The sequence below is a fragment of the Scleropages formosus genome, chromosome 15 (assembly GCF_900964775.1).
Source record: "Scleropages formosus chromosome 15, fSclFor1.1, whole genome shotgun sequence".
NCBI lineage: Eukaryota > Metazoa > Chordata > Actinopteri > Osteoglossiformes > Osteoglossidae > Scleropages > Scleropages formosus.
Genome location: NC_041820.1, coordinates 10883750 through 10903862, shown reverse-complemented (window position 1 = coordinate 10903862; position 20113 = coordinate 10883750). Strand labels below are relative to the sequence as shown.

The following is a 20113-nucleotide window of genomic DNA, read 5'->3' as shown; positions in this document are numbered from 1 at the left end:
TATGGGGATACAAGATAAATTATTTCTTAGTTAGTTCCTCTCAAATTCCTGAGGCAGTAGTCCCCAACTCTTAATTAATTCCAGTATCCACATCAATAAGTATTGGCATTTAAAAATACCTCATCTTTTTTGATGATCCCATGTATGAATTATGCATATTTTGTTCTCCCCTCATTTTGGAACTCAGAGAGCAATGAATATGTATGACTTGTATACCAAAGGTTTTCTATACAAAAAAACAAGTAAATAAAGCAAAGGCTCAACAGCTGAGCGCGATGGAGATCGGAAAACAATCTCCTACTCTATGCTTTCAAATTCCCAGCGGAAAGTTGTATATACTTCTGCTCGCACCTCTCTTTGCAGCACAGTGCATATTGCAGAGCTGTATAAGACGGACAGATCCTGTGTTCTTCGCACACATCCTTGCCCTGGTTGACGAATCGCTCGGAGGCCACCAGCTCTTCTGCTCTCCCAGGCAGATAAAAGAAGCCCCACAAATCATGGGCACAAGGACTGATGGGCAGGGCAGGCGCTCATTGCGGGAATCAGGTGTAAATTCAGTCGTTAGATTACTTCCAGAAACAGCATGCATAAATAAACAAGGAACGGGGACAAAAACACTCTATCAGAGCATCTCCGCTGCCGTACCCAATTCAAAGCTCAGAACGAAGGGATTTCTGCTTTACATTAGCTCACAAAACACCCAATAACCTCAAAAGTAACTGCCCAAAATCTGCATATCTTTTCAGCACTCAGCTTTTTGTACCCTCTTTTGCTTTTAAAACCAGGCAAGATATAAGTCATATACAGAAATAGAAATGGACAGTTTTTGGATAAAACTGAGGTAATATCAAGGGACATGCAAGTAAAGAAATTAAGCCTTTAAAAGTAACATACAATACAATGTGAATAAATCATAAATTCAAGTTAGATTAACTGGATTCTTGGGTTACAAAAGTTTTTAGAATTTTGTGAACATTGTGAGCATTTTTTTGGTTTATTTACTTTTTAATTGCACTTTGCTATTTAAAAAAGTTTTGCAGAATGGACATTTTAAATAAATTTTAATTGCAATGCAGCTGGAAGTAAAAAAAAAGTTTTTTAAAATTTATTTTAACAATATGTAAGACTTTAACAGAACCGCTCCAGCAAGTGTCTCTGATATTGCGCTTTTTTGGATGTTATAGGTCGTTCTGCACATGAGGCACCCCCCATAGCCTTGCACCCTATGCTTCCAGGATAGGTTGTGCATCACTGTGACCCTGCTCAGAAAAAGTGGTTATTGAAGATGGATGGATGGATGGATGGACAATACAGACAGTAAAGCAAACTGAAAGATACTGATGAATGTGGCACAGAATTGGTTGCCACTGGACATGAGGTGCACAAGGCTGCACAGGTGTACATTTCATTATTAGCAATTTTAAATGAGATATTTTTTATGTTGTTTCAAGTTACTAAACACAACAAAATGAAAGCCCTGCAAAACTGTCCAGTCTAATGTACCCAGCCTTGTGGTCTATGTTACTGCCAATGGTGTGGAACACAGTGAGTCTGCACAGGATGAGCGGTTTATAAAAATCAAATATTAAACTAAATTTATAAGTTTTATTGACTGTGCAGTAGTGGTTGGATTAACAAAGAGTGCTGATCCCAAATGCGGTTGTAAGTTGAGGACCAAATGTACCAAAATATCTTAAAAGGAACAGCTGCTGGTGCTTCTTCAATCATAAAGAACATGGCGTAAATATGGGTCAACATTCTGAGTGCTGCTCCCATGCAATCTTGCCCAGAGAAACCAGTCATGCTTGGCACCTCAGGTTCACGCACCTGTGACAATATGCTGCATGGCTCCTGTGCTGTCAGCGAAGATGAGTCCGGTGCCAATCTGGTGGAGGTGGTACTCGCGGATGACGCCATTGGGCTTGCCCGGTGCGGACCAGCTCAGCTGCAGAGCTTGTGGTCCCAGGGCATGTATGCTGGGTGCTGGGATGCTTTCCGGAACTCCCAGGACTGTTGCTGCCACTACCTGAAGACAGAAAGAATTACAGAGCAATTTGCTGTAATAGAGGCCTGGATATCCTTCTCTAATAGAATGTCACTAGCAGTTTAAACCCTTGTCTTCAGGAGTGGCAGACTATTAGGATAGGGCTGGGAGACCCCGTTAAGGTTTTCTCCTCCCCCCTGGCTTATGGGCTGGCAAGGGTCCCTGCTGATGCGGTGCCTGGTCTGGTGAGAGTCTCCTGAGATTAAATCAGTCCTCTATGTGATGGCCAGCAGACGAGGACCCCTTCCCCTTCCCCACTTTCCCATGTGTAATTGCACCCGTGTTATTGCAATATACGATAATTGCAACCGTTTGAGCCAATGTTTCTGAATGTACAACTTAATCCCTCTCGCTCAGGACTGCTGCTTAACTGTCTCGCTGCATCACTGTCCCACGCTTTCATTATTTCACTTAAGATGGCAATAGACCAAAACACAGAAAAACTCTGCATTTTTCTTAAAACAAAGGAAACAACAAGACTGGATTGTTATAGACCACTGAAGCCTTTTAGGTTTCTAGGATATAAGTATTTAAATATTATTCAAATAGGAAGGTATTTTAGTTTTTTTACAAGGACATGCACACACACACACAGCCTGAAGTGCTTGTCACATATGGGGTCGCAGGGAGCCGGAGCCTAACCCAGCAACACAGGAGAAAGGAGGGGACCCACACACAGGATAGGACACCAGTCCATCGCAAGGCACCCCAAGCACGACTTGAACCCCAGACCCACCAGAGAGCAGGATGCAGTCTAACCCACTGCGCCACTATGCCACCCTTTACAGAGACATGGTAAAACTTTAAAACATCAGTATAGTAAAATCTGGATTTTGGCAGTCTGACATAAACAGACTGTGTAAACAAAATTTGATCTAAAAACAGGTAAAAGATGGAAAAAAGTTGTTTTTGTGGTTTTGCCTTTTAGTTCAAGTTAGCAGCTAAACAGAGGCAGAACAGCTCTGTTTGTGAGCATACTTTTAACCTCGAAAAAAGACCATACCACAGACACTGTCACACACATTATACACAAGTTTCTCCACATATATATTTTACTTCTATTTGATGACAATTTTCTAGACTACAATGCTGAAAATTCAATGACAGAAAATGTGACTTTCTTGAACTTCTCTGTAAAATGCCTGGGCGAGAGAGGAATAAAACTGGTAATCTTCTGGAAAGTGCAGACCCTCTGTCTGCACTTAGTCCTAAATGATGGATCACAGTCATGTCCATAGTGCACCTTACTAATTTCCTGCTTTCACATGTGCAGTTTTCTAGGTGCTCATCACTCGGCATCAGTACGTGCAAATGTGTCTCCCCCACCTTGGCACTATCTGTGCAGCCTGCAGCAGTGCAGACTCTCAGCTGGTACTCATATTCCTGGAAAGGTTGGATCCCCATGTCTGTGAAGCTGAGCTCGGTGCCCCTGTAGCGTTCCTGGCCATTCCGCAAGACCACATAGCGATTGATCTCACCTGGTGGGTCCAGGAAAAACAGAAAGATGTTCTGTTTGCTCGAGGGCAATATCAGTTAGATACCACATGCTATTTAGTGTACTTATTCATGAAAAACTCATTTGTCGATATTCCCCTATAAAAACATTACAGATATTAGTATAACAAAATTAGATATTAGATATTACTATAACAAAATACTATAGAACAAGTGAAATGTGGGAGTATGTATGAGCAATAGGAACAGTACTTACATGAAAAAAACTGGACAGAGAAGTCAAAGCAAAGCAAAGCAACTTGCACACCCTAACCCTAATCGTACATCTCTGGGAATTGCTGCAGAAGAGCTGGGAAGACATATTAGCTGACTGCTTTGTTAACCAAATACCTCATGCAAAAAATGATTTTCCAGCCAGAGTATTCAGACTTGTGACTGGTAATGTAAATCAAGTAAAAAAAAAAACATTGTCGCACATAGTAATAAACATGGTCTTTCCATGTCAGCATAGAGAAAAATTACAGCATATTATATATAGAGCCAAACACGGTTGAACTGTTGAAATCGCTCTTCAGTACTGTGCTCACTTACTGCACTGTTTTCAACTCTCCAAAAGACACCTATCCAACAACTAGAATGACACATAGAATAATAAAATAGAAATTATGCTGTAAAGCCAACAAAGGCTGGGCAGAGCAAGCAGACGGGGCTGCGTGGGGCACTATATATGGCAGTTAGGAACTGTCAAACAACATGCAGTAGCTCCAGTGACCACTGGAACCACAGCTGGTACTGACATGTGTGCCCCCTCCCCACACAGCCCAGTAGCACACTGACTTTGCATCAGATTGCAACAGATTGGTGGCAAACCACTTGATTAAAGAGCAAAATGAAGTCTAATGAGCAATCAGCACATTTTCCTTATATATTAAGCGGCACAGAAGTTTTCAAATGAAGCTTGTTATTGTAGTTAGTAAGGATTTATGTGATTTCTTTTTGCAAATGATTCTCCATATCCGGTAGCAGCAACACGTAGATTAGCAGTAATAACAAGTGGAATTTTTCAAAATGATGATAAATTAAATCTGCCACTTTTTTAAGCAAAACATCACTGTCGTAATGCAAAATATTAGCTGTATTTGTTGATGCTCCGTAAATTAAGGCTGGACATGATTTAAAAGCTTGAAACTGGTGAATGAATTGAGGTGAAAAAATTCAAATGATACTGTCAGCTAAGCCTTAAATTTCTGTTGCTTTACTAATACCTTTATGCAAACCTAATCCTCAAAGTCAACAATGTGAACACAGGCACTAGCAGTTAAATGCAGCTTTGACTTATACAGTTACCATTAGGCTTTGTTGGGACTTTCCAGTCCAGCTGGATGACATCATTCCGCTCTCCCACGAGGCTCCAACGAAGTGGGCTCACCCCCAGGGGAACATCCTCTTTAGTAGTGACGCTGCTGAAGGGGCTATAGCCCCACCCAAAGCTGTTCCAAGTACCCACCCTGTACTCATACCGGGTGAAGGGTTTGAGGCCTGTGTCTGAACACAAAAACTAATGTCATGAAGAGTCCACAAGAATGAGTGTAAAAAATCAATCAAGTATTGCCAAGCAAAACTGCCAAGTCTGAGGATTCACATTATTTGATTCAGTACAGATTTGGCCTTCTGCTTCAGGTCCTTGCCCTGTTGAAATGCCAAAAATTAACATTTTTGCGTAACAGAAAGAGACACTCAAATATGATACATGATGTAGGCCTCCACCAGCTGTTATCATCATAGTCGTTTCCAGAAAAAGTGAGAAACGTCAGCAGTATGGCCACACCATAGTTTCATCCCAACCATGTTTTGCCATACAGATTGGATGAAGGGCTTCTGTAATATTTAAATTTATTCATTTAGCTGATGCTTTTCTCCAAAGCAACTTAATATGTTAACCTACTTATAATTATTTACCCATTTATACAGGTGGGTAATTTTACTGCAGGAATTTCTAAGAGCAAGTACCTTACTCAAGGTTTACTATAGCTGGAGGGAGAGGAATTGAACCTGCGATCACTGGATTCCAAAGGCAGTAGCTCTAAACACTACGCAACCAGCTGTCCCTTAACAAAGCCATCCCTTAATATTCAGTGGTACATTTTATATGTTAAACAATTGCGTAAATACAGAAAATGTCTATCCTGAAAGTGCCACAACAACGATCCAAGATGACTACAAAATGTAAAAACCTACAGTAACACACAGTTTGGAATCAGGCCAATTACCATTACTGTGATGGCATTTAAATACATATTTGTTTAAAAATGAGATTATGAAAAGCTGGTTTCACAACGGGGGTGGCACAGTGGGTTGGACCGGGTCCTGCTCTCTGGTGGGTCTGGGGTTCGAGTCCCGCTTGGGGTGCCTTGTGGCGGACTGGCGTCCCGTCCTGGATGTGTCCCCCCCCCGGCCTTACGCCCTGAGTTGCCGGGTAGGCTCCGGTTCCCCACAACCCCATATGGGACAAGCGGTTCTGAAAATGTGTGTGTGGTTTCACAAGAAACAAATCTTACACAGCAAGTCAAGAATATAAGACCATTTTCTAAATAAACTTGTTTTTATTTAATTGAGTTCATTTTAAACTCAAGTAACTCCTGTTGAGAAACACTTAAATAGAGTGAAAAAAATCTTCACATTATGAAATGAGTGTTTAAACAACTATGTAATTTATCTGAATAAGATACTGTTGTGTTGGTGGACCACTTTAGTCTCATTCATATACTAAATAAAAACATGCTGTCTGTAAACAGCTGCATGTAAGCTAAAATGAGTGTCAAGTACTCGTTGTAATGAATAAACTCAGAATGTCAGCTAGCATCCCACTAAAAATTACTGCAAGACATGCACATAAACATGGTGTTAAAAGATCATTTCAAATGTGGTTTATAAGTCTCCCACTTATTTAAAAGCAAAAGTGATGACAGCACCATTCCATCCATAGTTTGTCACTTTCTCCATCTGTCAACCGCAGCGTATGTCCACTGAAGATATTAAAAGAAAATTTAGCTGATAGATGACAGAAATTGGATAATATGGCTCATGCTGAAATCCAACAGTACTTTGCGTATGGTATTATCTGATAAGGGCTGTAGTCACAAATGCTATGGCAGTCCAGAACCTCTCACCTTTAGACCACCATGGACTTTGATCACACTTGGAATACACAGGGAAAACCTACATAAAACCACTGGCTACATAAATAAAACATTGTGACGAGGTACATTTTGACTGCAGCCATATGTGTGCTTTATGGAGCCACAGGAGAGCGCGAGAAAAGAACAGGCTCTGTCACCTCGTTGCAAAAACAAGCTTTGTTATAAAGAGTGGCAGGGGACGCCCTGTTTACAGCCTGGGTATTCTTTATCAGCCTGGACTGTTCCCAGAAACAGCAGTTTGCTGTAAATGTGCTGCGTGGCGGGCTGCGTGTGTAAATCACCGTGATGGGGCCTGTCGGTTACCTGAGTTCCAACGCGACACTACAGCAGCGCGTTCATTACGGGAGAGGTCGGAGCAAGAGATTGGATGTGCCACTGACTGGCAGATTTATTTTATCTTGTTTTAAAAAAAATATATATATACATATACTGTATAAAAAACAAAAAAATAAAAGTTGTTGGAATTCTGAATTTCAGAAACCAACATGCAAGACTTAGAAAAGATGCATAGGCCTTTCGCATGCAAAAAGTACACAAATGGGTAACAGAGGAAGCTGCTAATATATATTTAATGTATGCACTTGAACATCCCATATTGTAAATTAAAATAAATAGCCCACTATCTGCCTCTAGCCCTCATCATGCATGTGCATTTCTCAAAGCTTGCTAAATTATCTTCTTTCGTTAGGACCTAACAAAGACTGGGGTGGGGGTCATGGCAGGTTTTTGTGCCTCTGCCCATATGGTGTCACAGCACTGACTAAAAACATCCTTTCATGCCAGTCACCCTCTCACCTCCAACCCCTCCCCTCATCCCCCCCACCTCCACCAACCCATTAGTCTTAATTAAATACAAATATCCAACCAACCACGTAACACATTGGCCAGGCTTTCCCTTTGGAGTACTACATATGGGAGAAGCTTGTGAGCAATGTAAAAATAGAGGTTCAAAAGTTTTATTGATATGTCTGAGGAAGTGGGTTTACAAATTGAAAGTTATGACACACAGCAATCAATACCAGCTCAAGCATCTGTTCCACTGTCGGCTGCAAATCTCACAGACGTCTGACTGCTTCTACTGCCAAAGCATCAACTAACACATCAATCTATTTGGTACATCATCAACACATGATTATTATGGATATATCACAGACCTCTGGGTAATGCCAGTGAGATTGTTTTCCAGTAAATACTTATTTGACCACGTTGGTCTGAATGAATAATGTCACCTGATGCAAATAAAATGTTAGAGCATAAGGCTCACTGTGAATAATTAAAGAAAAAACCTGTGAGGAATTGTATCTAAACTAAACTCTGTCATTCACTGTGTAGATTTAGACTAGTGATAAGTTTGTTTCCAAGTTATGTTGCTAATTTTCCACCCTGGACCAAGATTTGTATGTTGATTTTTTTCTAATTGAGGTCCTAATGAATTATTCATGATTGAAATGAAATCACCATTATTCTCCATCAATATATGAAAAATAATGAGAATTTTATATAGTACCAGTCAAAAGTCTGAGTACGTTTGCTGGAAATGGTCTTTTCAGTTAACAAGTATGAGCAGAAAATTGCCCGAAATGTTGCCTCTTACACAGAACTCTCAGATATGTAGGGCAGTTATGACGTCTTTACATTAAGGGTACTTCTAACAATTATTTAATTCCATTATTTAAAGTATAATTATTACTGTATTTGTGAAAATTGAGAGATGCTTTGAAGATTGATACTTCACCAGTGAAAGGTGTCCATGCCATGGGGATTGCTAGAATATCTACCATATTGCTAGTATGAAAGGGATTTTCATCCATGGCAATGATAAACACCAAGATATTTTATATTTGTTCCAAAAATATTCTTTTGAGCTTTACTTCTAATGTTATATTTCTATTTATTCATTCCTAATTCATTATCAATAACCACTTGTCCAATGCAGGCTAATGGATGTTTGTGATATAAAGAAATAAAGTGTAATGGATTACTGCTTATGTATTTCAACCTGCAAAACATGTAGATGTTATGCCATCAGAGGCACTGTGCAGCATTACTAATGATGCTACATGATCCTCATTAGATTGCAAGATTAAGGCTTTATTTACTCTACTGAAAGGGTATTGATGTTATAGAAGCTTATATGATTAAAAAAACAGAGTTAATAGTTATGTTTATAGTTTATTTCTGTAAGAACTCGACGGACCCCCCTTCAAATCCCACCTCCCACTGTAGTACCCCTGATTAAAGAACTTAGCTCTGAACAGCTCCAGTAAAAATTACTGTGCTGTATTCAATGCAAAGAGCTTAATTTTGTAAAACACCTTGGGGAAAATCATCAACTAAATGAATTAATAGCAGCACTATTATAATACTACTGAACCCATTATTCCAGTTGTGATCTATATTTACTGAAATTAGTGGTTCTGACTAGTGGACACTGTCAATGTAATAGGAAGTAGGAAGTACATAATAGGTCTTGTTATATGAAAAGTGTGACTGTTGTAATTAACTTAAGGAAAATCGCAAGACTGGCACCACTGAGAGACAAAAACCTTTTGTGTTTCAGACACATATCTGCTACAGGCATCTGATATAAGTGGATGCACAGAAAATAAAACCACTCTTTATGGAAATAAAATTATTGCATAACATGGAAAAATTCCACTGTACTTAATAACAAGCCTGTTGTGTGATAAAAAGGGTATCATAAGTTGTTGTACATATTTTTTGCTGAATGCCAGCATGTTATATGAAGGCTGACTGTAGAAGCTTTGAACAATTTTTGCTATACCTGTGAAAGTGTATGTGTTTGCATCTCCGGTGTAGATAACCTCCTCAACGGAGGGGCAGAAGTTGTTTTGTCCAGTTGGGTGCGCTGCTGCTGAGGCTGCGGGTGGAGGGTCAGCACGAGGTACGCCTGACACCAGGGTGCAGGACGATACAGCTGGATTGAAGTCACAGGTACCGCAGTATGCCTTATTGGCTGCAGAGATTGGACACAGGATGCCAGGCTGGCAGCCTTCCTGTTGTAAATATATGTCAAAACATTTGCATTCTCTTTACTGACAGTAGGCATTGTATTCATTCCTCTACAAAGCGGTTAATTCCTCTGTGTTCCTCAGAAGCACCTCCTGTAATAGCATAACTATTATCTAATTGCCTACAACATATATTTATTTTGCCTCTTCTCAAATGTGCTGAAACTTTATCTCTAACTTTGTCAAAGATAATATTTCCCATTTCTATTCCCTTTGATATGTCCAGAAACATTACTGTAGCTCTTAAAAGATGTCAGACAGTGCATTTTAGGTATCTGGTATGATAAAAAAGCACAAATCTTATCTGTGCATACATCAAAGTCACAGAAACCCAGTGTCACCATGAGGCCCCGCAAACAGATACACAAACACCATCCACATGCATGAGTTTCACACCTCAATGTGGAGGCCAGGTGAGGGCCTGTCTGCGCACACATGTGTTAGCGGGTTGTAACCAACACCACTGCAGCAGGCCTCTTCCTGTGCGATGGCTTCTGATGCACAGCACTTGGTCGCTGCTGTCCCATTCCCTATGGGGTGGTCTTGCGCTGGTCCATCGTTACCCCCACAGCACAATGTGTTGGATGCATTCACATAGAGTTCCCCGCAACACACCATACCTGGGTGGGACAAAACGAAGGCAACAGATGGAAAGACAGAAATTGACAAAGATATATAAAGATACATCAGCAAGTTTGCAAAAGCACGGCACAGGTAGTTCCCGATTTACAAAGGTTCGACATACGATTTTTTCCCAGGCAAGCGATATGCGGTGCGATACTTTCTCGTGATGCTGGGCAGTGGCAGCGATCCGCATCTCCCAGTCTGTCATGCAGAGGTGTATATTAGGTGTATTACATGCATTTTCAACTCACAATACTTTTGACTTACGATGGGTTTTGCGGAACGTAACCCCATCATAAATTGGGGACCACTTGTACATGGGAGCTAGCAGACTGCAATGGACAAAGGCATTAGCATAACCAGGACTGGGCAAACTTTTTCCCTGGCCATTTCTGCAGCCAGTCAATCACTAATATTAAAAAGAAAAAAACTGGTGAATAAATTTATTTCAGAAATCAAATGACTGAATGTAAGATTTATTGTCCTGAGTGGCAGTGGTTGCACTGTCCCAGGGAAAACAGAAACAAAGTATACTTAGGTATACATACCTACTTGTCACAATGAATTAATTGAGTCATTACATTTTCTCGTAAATTTTCTTTATCAGATAATAAGTCCAGTTTTTGTGTATACCGCTTCTCAGTCCTGAACACTGGAACCAACTGGGCAATTTTGAAAAAGAGATGTAACATTTCATACTCTCCCACAGCAGTTAAAGTACATGTTTTGTTCATGGGAAGCTGCAATAAATAAAGAAGCAAGTTTTACTTCAGTTACATAAATTTTACACTATACACCCTGAAAACAGGACACAAACAACATTTATTTTGTATTTTACAAAGGGTTTAATGTTTGTCTAACAGGAAGTGACTCCTGCTTTATTTCCATGGGTAAACCATCACCACTTTAATTACTATCAACCTTGTTCCAGTATGATAAATTGCTAATTGCTTAATACCCTAATCAGTGTTCATTCTTTGCACAGATAAACTGTGACAGTGCCATTAATTTAAATAGTAATTTCACTTAACAGCCAAAACGGCACAGCAGATTTTTATGCAACGTTTTCTAGAGGCTGCATCCATCACTGCAGCATTCTGACATAAAGATGTCTGACGCGCACTAACTCACTTAGGGACAGCAGATGTTGCAGAGCCTGGTTTGGTGGCAATTCCCAGGGTGCATCACTTCAGCTTGAGTGACTTGCAAATCAACAGCTCAACAGTTTTCTAAAATAGCTTTGCTGCCCTCTGCAACTCTGGCAATTTTTTGTCCGTTTTTTTTCCTTCTTCACATCACTTTGAACTTTAACACTTTTGACCCAGAGTTTGCTCCCCGCCTCTGTCACACTCACAAAACATTTGAAAGCGATTCCCAGTGTTAATCAGGTCAGCTTCGTGGACCAAATTAATTTATTTCATATCACAATGAAGTCTCTCTTTAAATCATTCACTAAATCACATTAGGGATTGTAAAGGTCAACACCTTCTCATCACTGAAAGCATCAGCAGTGACCCCAGAGTTGGCATATGTTTTTATCTAGCGGTGAAATTGTTTCCCTAATCTTCAGATTCACATTGGATTTGCATACATTCATCAGAGTGAAATACAACCAAATGAACACAAGGTGCTTAGGCTCAGTGAATTAAGGTTCATCCACTTAATGATAAGTAAATATTTGTCGTGCAATGAACAACTGATAAAAATGTGTGCAATGGATTACACAAGCCTTTAGATACAAAACGGAAACTTAAAACAAACGGAGAGCTTTTAAATTCCTGAATACATTAATAAGATCACTCTGGACACAGCAAGGCACATTTTCAATGTCACGATGGAGAACAAAACAGTGTTTCCTGAGGCACACGTACGAGTGTTTGCTGAGGAATACGCAGTGAAAGGCTCTCAACTGTTTTGAGTATGACATTATAAAATCATTGCAACAATGATTTCCCGCCATTCTGTTTCCTTGAAGGATCCCTGTAATGGAAGCACACTGAACTTACATGCAAACCTGATCCCAAAGGGGTCTAGCCTGGGTGTCTTTGGAAACAGACCTTTACTAAAGTGGATGGATTAAACAGGCATTGCTCAGTAGGAGCTGCTCGGGTGCCAATTAAACCCTAAGCACTCTTCTGGGAATTTCAAAGAGGAAGGAGCAGGAAACAGATACCTGTGTGTCTTGTGTGTTTCCTGATGATGATCACACTGTGCAACTGGAACCAAGTAAACACCTTTCAAAGCTATATATTTTTGGTAAATTAAACATTAAATTACTACATAATAAATTACTAAATATGGTGATGTAATTAATGAATGGGGGGCCTTGATCCGGTCCTGCTCTTTGGTGGGTGTGGGGTTCGAGTCCTGCTTGGGGTGCCTTGCGACAGACTGGCATCCTGTCCTGGGTGTGTCCTCTGCCCCTCCAGCCCTGTGCTCTGTGCTGCCGGGTTAGGCTCTGGTTCGCCAAGACAAGCAGTTTCAGCCAGTGTGTGTGTGTGTGTGTGTGTGTGTGTGTGTGTGTGTAATTAATGAATGTATGCTGGCGTGAGTTATATTTTATATTATTTATTGACCAATTTAAATTTACATGTAAATTTAATATTTTATTTTCTCTGGTGCATGTTTCCACCTGTGAAGGGACACAGTAATAAGCTCTGTTTTTTATTACATGTTATTACACAGTAATTACTGGAATGTATAGTAAAGCAAAAACATAGTAAAAAAAATCTATTATGTGGTTTATTTTACTGTAAATAGAGTACAAAGTTGAAAATTCACCAACACAGTCAGACAATTCAGACAACGTTAAAAAATAATAGCAAGGACTATACTACAGAAAACAATAACAGGAAAGTTTATTAGCAGACACTCTGAAAGGATTCTGACTATTCAAAAAAAACATATATACATTCACGTAAATTATTTCGTTCCTATATGTACTTGTGTATTAGTTAAACAGACAACAACATACTACATACTGCAATCCTGCCATTTAACTGAATGCATACCAATAATGTATTCGGTCTCTCACAAACACTCTGCAAGCTCAGACTACTGTGACAATAGCGTTTAGGGTCGCCACCTTTTGGGCTCCAAAGGCCATCCTGCTGCAGTACCCTTGAGCAAGCTATTTACTGTTAATTGCTCCAGGATGAATTGTCCAATTCTATGCAGGAGAAAACCATTATAGTTGCTTTGGAGAAAAGTGTCAACTAAATGAAGAAATGTAAACAAAATGAGTCTTACGAGGGCTGTGGATTTATAGGGACTGCTGCAGTTCTCAGTCTGCTATGTCTGAATGTTCTGGCATTAGTTCACGGCAGTGTTTGGATTTTGAAATCAGTGGGCAACCTACAAAAATGTGCTTCCTCTACTGAGAATGTGTTAATAGCTCAAGGATATTGCTAATGATTAAGGTAACTTAATAGAAAACTCATCATCATAAATGCATTAAAGGAAATGTCTTGATGTATTCTCTCTGTGCTTCATCTTGGAAATCCCAGGCATTAATAGCTGGAATGGACTCCAATCTGCCATTTGTATCTCATCATTTGCAGGGCAGTTTTTGGCAGTGCATTGCAGGGACATATGAAATATGATTAAATTCTGGACTGTAACAAATGCCGAACCTCATCTCCAACAGCAAAATGTTTAACTATCACGGTAATATTTGCTGGCAAATGGTCACTGTGTCCTTGAAAACATATTTGATTATTACATTTTAACATCGTCCCAGCACATTTTCATCACCCCGCCATCATGATCACACTCGCTATAACAACACCCTCAGTCCAAAAGCTTTTAACACTTGAATGTGCAAATATTCAGATTTAACCTTCAGCATCTCATGTATTGTATCTGTGGCCCGTTGTGAAGAGCACTACACATGGGAATTAGCTGACGGGCTAGTTAAGGAAGAAAGAGGAACTTAACCGGAGAACAACCCCATATCATCTGCGTGCAAACACTTCTTTGGCAGGGTGAGACTTTTCAGGGTCTGTAGCTGTGAGGCAGATACCCTGGATTACTGCAAATGATTTTCTTTAAGGAATTTGTTTCATCTTTTGGTATCAGTACTTGATTTTGCAGAAGTGGTCATATTTAACATTGAGTCAAACACTAGTAATGCCAAAATATTGCTTCATATTTCACACTTTCATTTTTTTTATTAAATCACTTACCACGTTAGTTAAATATTAGATCAAATGTTTGTCAGTTTTGTTTGGTTGATTTTAATCTTTGGAAGATTAAAATGAAATTAAGCAACCATATTACAAATGTATAGTTTGCAATGTTTTTATGATATTTACTTTCATGCAGATTTCATTTCTTGCAAGCATTGCACATGTGCCCTATGCATGCATGTTTTTAGGAGCAGTCGATGTTGTGTCTCCCACAATTCCATCTGCCTCCTGGAGGTAAGGTCTGACACAAGGTGCTGTAGACTGAGATGTGTGACAGATCGCACTTTGGGGATTCAGTAATCACATTCCACTCCCACATCATCTGGGGCTCTGCAGGATGAGGATGGGACCCGTCTGTGATGCATTTCTTTACATCTGTGTGAATCAGCCCATTTGCTTTCTACACATAGCACATTGACTTAACATCTAAACTGAAGGATATTCAGATTCTTCTGCATGGGTTGCAGATTTAAACTTAATTTATTAATAATCACATAATTTATGAGTTTTTCATCCTGACACCTGCAGATTCACTGCAGGCATGATCCAGACATGATTTGATTTTGATCAAATACATAAATTGCATATTATGCTTAATAATATGTAAATGATGTCTCATTCTTTTGATCTAGTTTTAAAATATTTTGTCAACTGTTATATTTGGGTTAAATTAATCCACCAGAAATAAAATCTTCCTGCCTGGGAAAGATCCTTAGTGCCCGTAGTCTACATATAGATCCATCTAAGTACAAAATGCCATTTAGACCTTGAGTAAAATGTGGCAAGAGCAATGCGAAGCAAGTGGCAAGAGGAATATGAGAGGAACATGACAGCACCTGTCCACATTTAAGTCAACATGAACTGAGATAGGACATGAGCCTTAACAAGTTATCTAGCACTCACTCTGCATAAACAGGAAGGCTGAAAATAAATAAAATAAAAAACACTGAACCTTGAGAGTGCAGTGTTAGCATGCCAAGGTTAAGTAGTCCATGCGGTATCTGCGGGGCCCAAAGAGCGAGGAGCAGAAGCAGCGCTCGCAGCTGGAGGCACTGCAGGTCGCTCGATGGTGGAGGCACTGGGCAAATGGCCGTTAGTTGTCCTAACAGCACCATCCATCATGCCATATGTTCTCTACAGGACATGTGCACTAATGAATGACAGGCTTTTTATGCACCGTATTTTACTAAGATGAACCAAGGTAATGCGAAGAGTGGAAGTCCAAAGCTTTGCGGAAGCTGGGACTACATCTGCAGACACTGAAGTGAAGCTACAAATCAGAAAACAAATTGAGCTAAAGTACCAAACTGGTATGAGACAGGAATTGTACATAGAGCCCAAGCAAGTGTATTAGTTTTCTACATTTAACCTTCAACACAGGGATAATGAACAAAGCTTTTCAACCTCAAACTTAGCATTCTCAACCTTATATCACTGAGAGTAAACAGAAAAACACTAGAGTAGATAACACTATTTAAGCATGTTAAAATATATACCACCATCTGGAATAAATTTTACTTGATTAATAAAATCAAAAAGGTGTTCTGTACACAGGGGGGTGCTGTGGCGCAGAGGGTTGGACCACAGTCCTGCTCTCCGGTGGGTCTGGGGTTAGAGTCCCACTTGGGGTGCCTTGCGATGGACTGGCGTCCCGTCCTGGGTGTCCACCCTCCCCCTCCAGCCTTATGCCCTGTGTTGCCGGGTTAGGCTCCGGCTCCCCGCAACCCCATATGGGACAAGTGGTTCAGGCAATGTGTGTGTTCTGTACATACAGTACCGGTAACCCAATAACATTCTTGAACATAACTTGGTTTGTATCATAAAAAACATACAGTAGAATACTGAGGATTGAGGAACAAGTGGAAGACTGTATTCACAAACAAGCAAAAATGGTTGTCATCTTAAGAGTAACAACCGATTTGTTAATAACAGGTTAGACTGGACACAGCTTAGCTCAACAAGAGGTGTGTAATGTTGGCTTATTCCATGATTGTGTATAATTATACCTTCAATGAATTATAAGTTGCGCACATTTACATTTACATTTATTCATTAGCAGACGCTTTTCTCCAAAGCGATGTACATCTCAGAGAAATACAATCTGTGCATTACACTAGGAGAAAGAGAGAAATAGTTGCAGACATGTGATTTTTAAGTAAACTTAGTTTGTTTCTTTCCACTTTACGCAACAATGTTCATCGCACGAGTACTTGCATAAAACTCGGGATGGACGAATCCTGATCACCTTCCTACTAGTTTTTTTTAAAAAAATGTACACAAACATTACATACAATACAGGAGTAGTGGCTGTGCAAAGGCTAATCTGGGCATAAAGTTACGGTGCACGAAAATTTACACCATACATGAACTTGAGAGATCATGGGCAAAGAGCACACTAAAAATGTCAGCCTCCTGTGAGAGATTCACACTGGAAAGTATGTACTATGTAGTCTGTCTGTCTTACCTTGGGTGGGTGTGTATGCAGTGCCACTGTCTCCATCACCACAGCAGACCATGTGGAGGCTCAGCACCTGGCCCCCACAGCATTGTGAGTCAAAGCCATCATGGACCTCTCCCCTGCAGCAAATCTGCCCACTGGAGGAGGAGAATGGCCTCCCACCACAGCATGAGTCTCCGAGTCCCACAGACACAAATAGACCATCGGCAGTGGGACAGCACACCTCACCTGCAAGGGGCAGGCCAGAGACAGAAAGGAGTAACAGCTCAATCACACCTCTTCATTCCAGTACAGAAAGATTACAATTACCAATGTGTGTAGTTAAAAGCATGGTTTTGCAACCTGAAGGTTGACACTGCCAGTCCTAGAAGTATCTCAGTGTTGCACCCTTGACTGAGATTCATAACCAGTACTGCTCAGGTAATATATTCTACAAAATGACTAGTAACTAAATAACAAATGGCTGTTAATAAAACAGTCATAGGCATTAGCCCTCACCTGGACGGACTGGCCTGTAGAAGCCCCCACAGCACTGGTGTTCTGGGAGCAGGGCCAGGAAGAGCCCACCACAGCATACGCTAAGTGATGTGTTGCCGGGCTGAAGGTAATGATTCTCACAGCATTGGTGACCAAGCTCAATCCTGTAGACAGTACCTGCGCAACACACCTGGACACACATATGTCACTGTCATAAGTCTGATTCACTATCTTGAAAGAGCTGCTTTTTACAAGTATGAAGAGTACTTTTCGCATAGTTCCAGAACTATATTATATTTAAAATTGGAAAACCTGCAATACATGTTCGTCAACAGAAAAAAACAGAGAAACTTTCTATAAAAAGCTGAAAGATGCCCACTGTTATGCATTTATAAGAGTCTTACCTTTCAACACATTAAGTACTGATGGTAGCTGTTGCCTCTTCTCTGCTGGTTAGCAGGAAAGCAACTAGCAAATACACACACACACATTTTCGGAACCGCTTGTCCCATACGGGGTCACGGGGAACCAGAGCCTACCTGGCAACACAGGGCGTGAGGCCGGAGGGGGAGGGGACACACCCAGCACGGGACGCCAGTCCGTCACAAGGCACCCCAAGTGGGACTCGAACCCCAGACCCACTGGAGAGCAGGACCTGGTCCAATCCACTGTGCCACCGCGCCCCCACAACTAGCAAATATTAATTTATTAAATGACACAAGCTCATCCCTGATCTAGGGCTAACTCGGGCTTCTGGCTGCTGGTGCTTCCTTGTAGCAACAGAGTTGCTAAATTTAGCTTGTCTTGACCGTCTCTTTTGGCAAGAGACCAAGCCAGAATGGATTTTCTACAGCGCTGTGACGATACCCCTGTGGCACTGCCCCCTTAGCAGCTGACATTGGCTTTACCTTTGGCTCCAAAAAAACACCAGAAGATATTTCAAGGGAGACCGACAGGAGAAGTGCGGGAATACATAAATTACCAAAATGTCCGTCTGAAAATGTGCCAACTGGCTTACTCTTTTCAAACCTTGTAAGGGTGAATATCATTAAGTTTAGGGACACGCACACAGAGAGTCTGAGAGTCTAACAAACATGCGCCTGGCATTCAGAGTGCACTAATGCAAACAGAGAGACAAACACACTCGCATTAACACTCCAAAGACACAAAACAATACCTGATACACAGCACAGTTGACAGAAAGTCATTGTTTCAATTCAAATGCTCAGTAAAGTGTCTAGTAAAGCAGCTCAGAGAGAGTTAATTTGATCCCACAGGGACTGGGAAGATCAGACGAACTCCCAGAAATGTAACTAATTCATTTAACGTTCATTTAACTCCATCCCTTTCACTGTGCACTGCACATAACCATGTGTGGTTAAAATGGTAAAGAAAATGATGTGATATTAAATTGAAAATATTGGAATTAGAAATAATTCATCTGGCACATGGAGACGGAAAGGGGGTTGGTATAAGTGCTCTGCAGGATGGTGTAATTAACACAAGGTAACAATTCATAAGCGATGCCCGTGGGTGTCAGCTTGTTCCCACCCGCCTCTCCAACTATTCCCTTTTTTTGTATGTTGTTGTATTACAAGGGAAACACTTGTCCTTCTGCAGCCTGAGTTCTTTGTCTCTATCTCCCCTCGTGTATTTCTGTCTTGGTGGAATGGTGGGGACGGACAGCCGGGGCTCTCTTGCCAAGTTGGCTTGCGTTCAATGACATTAGGATTGCAGCAATTGCAGAAGACAAGTTAATCTGTTTACTGAAAACAATTGCAAGGACCAGCGCTCCACGCATACATAACAGCCGCTGCAATCCGTACGCCTGCTGTGCTCCACCAGTGAGATTCCCTTCCCCCTACTTACCTATCCTAGAGTTAGCAATGGCAAGATACAATAGCACACAAAGCTGCAATGATGAGGAAAAATGATAAGCCCACTGGTGTGTCAGTGTAGGGTTCAGATACCTCAGTCGCTGGTTGGAAGCAGGAGAGCCCACAGACACTCTCTTCAGCAGAGCACTCCAGGTAAGAGCAATGGGGTCCTGCCCCAAAGGCTTGACTCTGCCCCTCTTTGCAGGGCAGTAGGACCCTGCGCCGCACGTTGTATCCGAGCAGGATGCCATTGGGCTGGCCAGGCTTTGACCAGTCTACTTGAACAGACCTGGAGGGCAAGTTGTGGGAAGATGTCTTAATCTGACGGAGAAGATAGGGGACCTCGTGTCGGCCCCCTCATGAGCACCAGGAGCAGAATGTGATCACTCCTCGCTTTCATAGCTCACCTTTGATTCTGGTAAATAATATAGAATCATCTAAAAGGTTTACTCTCACCTGTGGTCATTTCAGTTGTACTACCAGTATGTGTTTGTAAGTTCTTCAACTACAGACATTTTTGTTCAGTACCTACTTCATAACGTACCGAATACAACACACTCACTTCACTAACTCACTGTTGCTAACTGTTTGTCCTGGCCAGGGTTGCAGCGGTCTGGAGCCTATCCTGGAATCACTCGGGTGGAAGGCCTGGGAGATACACACTGAACGGAATGCCAGTCCATTGCAGGGTAGCCACACACATACACTCACTGACCCATTCATACACTGTGGGCAATTTAGTAAAGCCAATTCACC

General features: G+C 41.0%; 1 protein-coding gene across 1 annotated transcript in view; it reads right to left on the bottom strand.

Annotated features, from left to right (window-relative positions):
- The window catches only part of ush2a (Usher syndrome 2A (autosomal recessive, mild)), a 195942-nt gene that overhangs the window by 46892 nt on the left and 128937 nt on the right, over positions 1-20113 (bottom strand). The window contains exons 47-54 of the mRNA XM_018726893.2: positions 19451-19646; positions 17502-17670; positions 17010-17231; positions 10131-10354; positions 9488-9719; positions 4850-5047; positions 3374-3525; positions 1831-2029 (exon numbers count right to left, since the gene is read on the bottom strand). Of these exons, the coding sequence (XP_018582409.2) occupies positions 1831-2029; positions 3374-3525; positions 4850-5047; positions 9488-9719; positions 10131-10354; positions 17010-17231; positions 17502-17670; positions 19451-19646 (1592 nt within the window). The remainder of the gene's footprint in view (positions 1-1830; positions 2030-3373; positions 3526-4849; positions 5048-9487; positions 9720-10130; positions 10355-17009; positions 17232-17501; positions 17671-19450; positions 19647-20113) is intronic.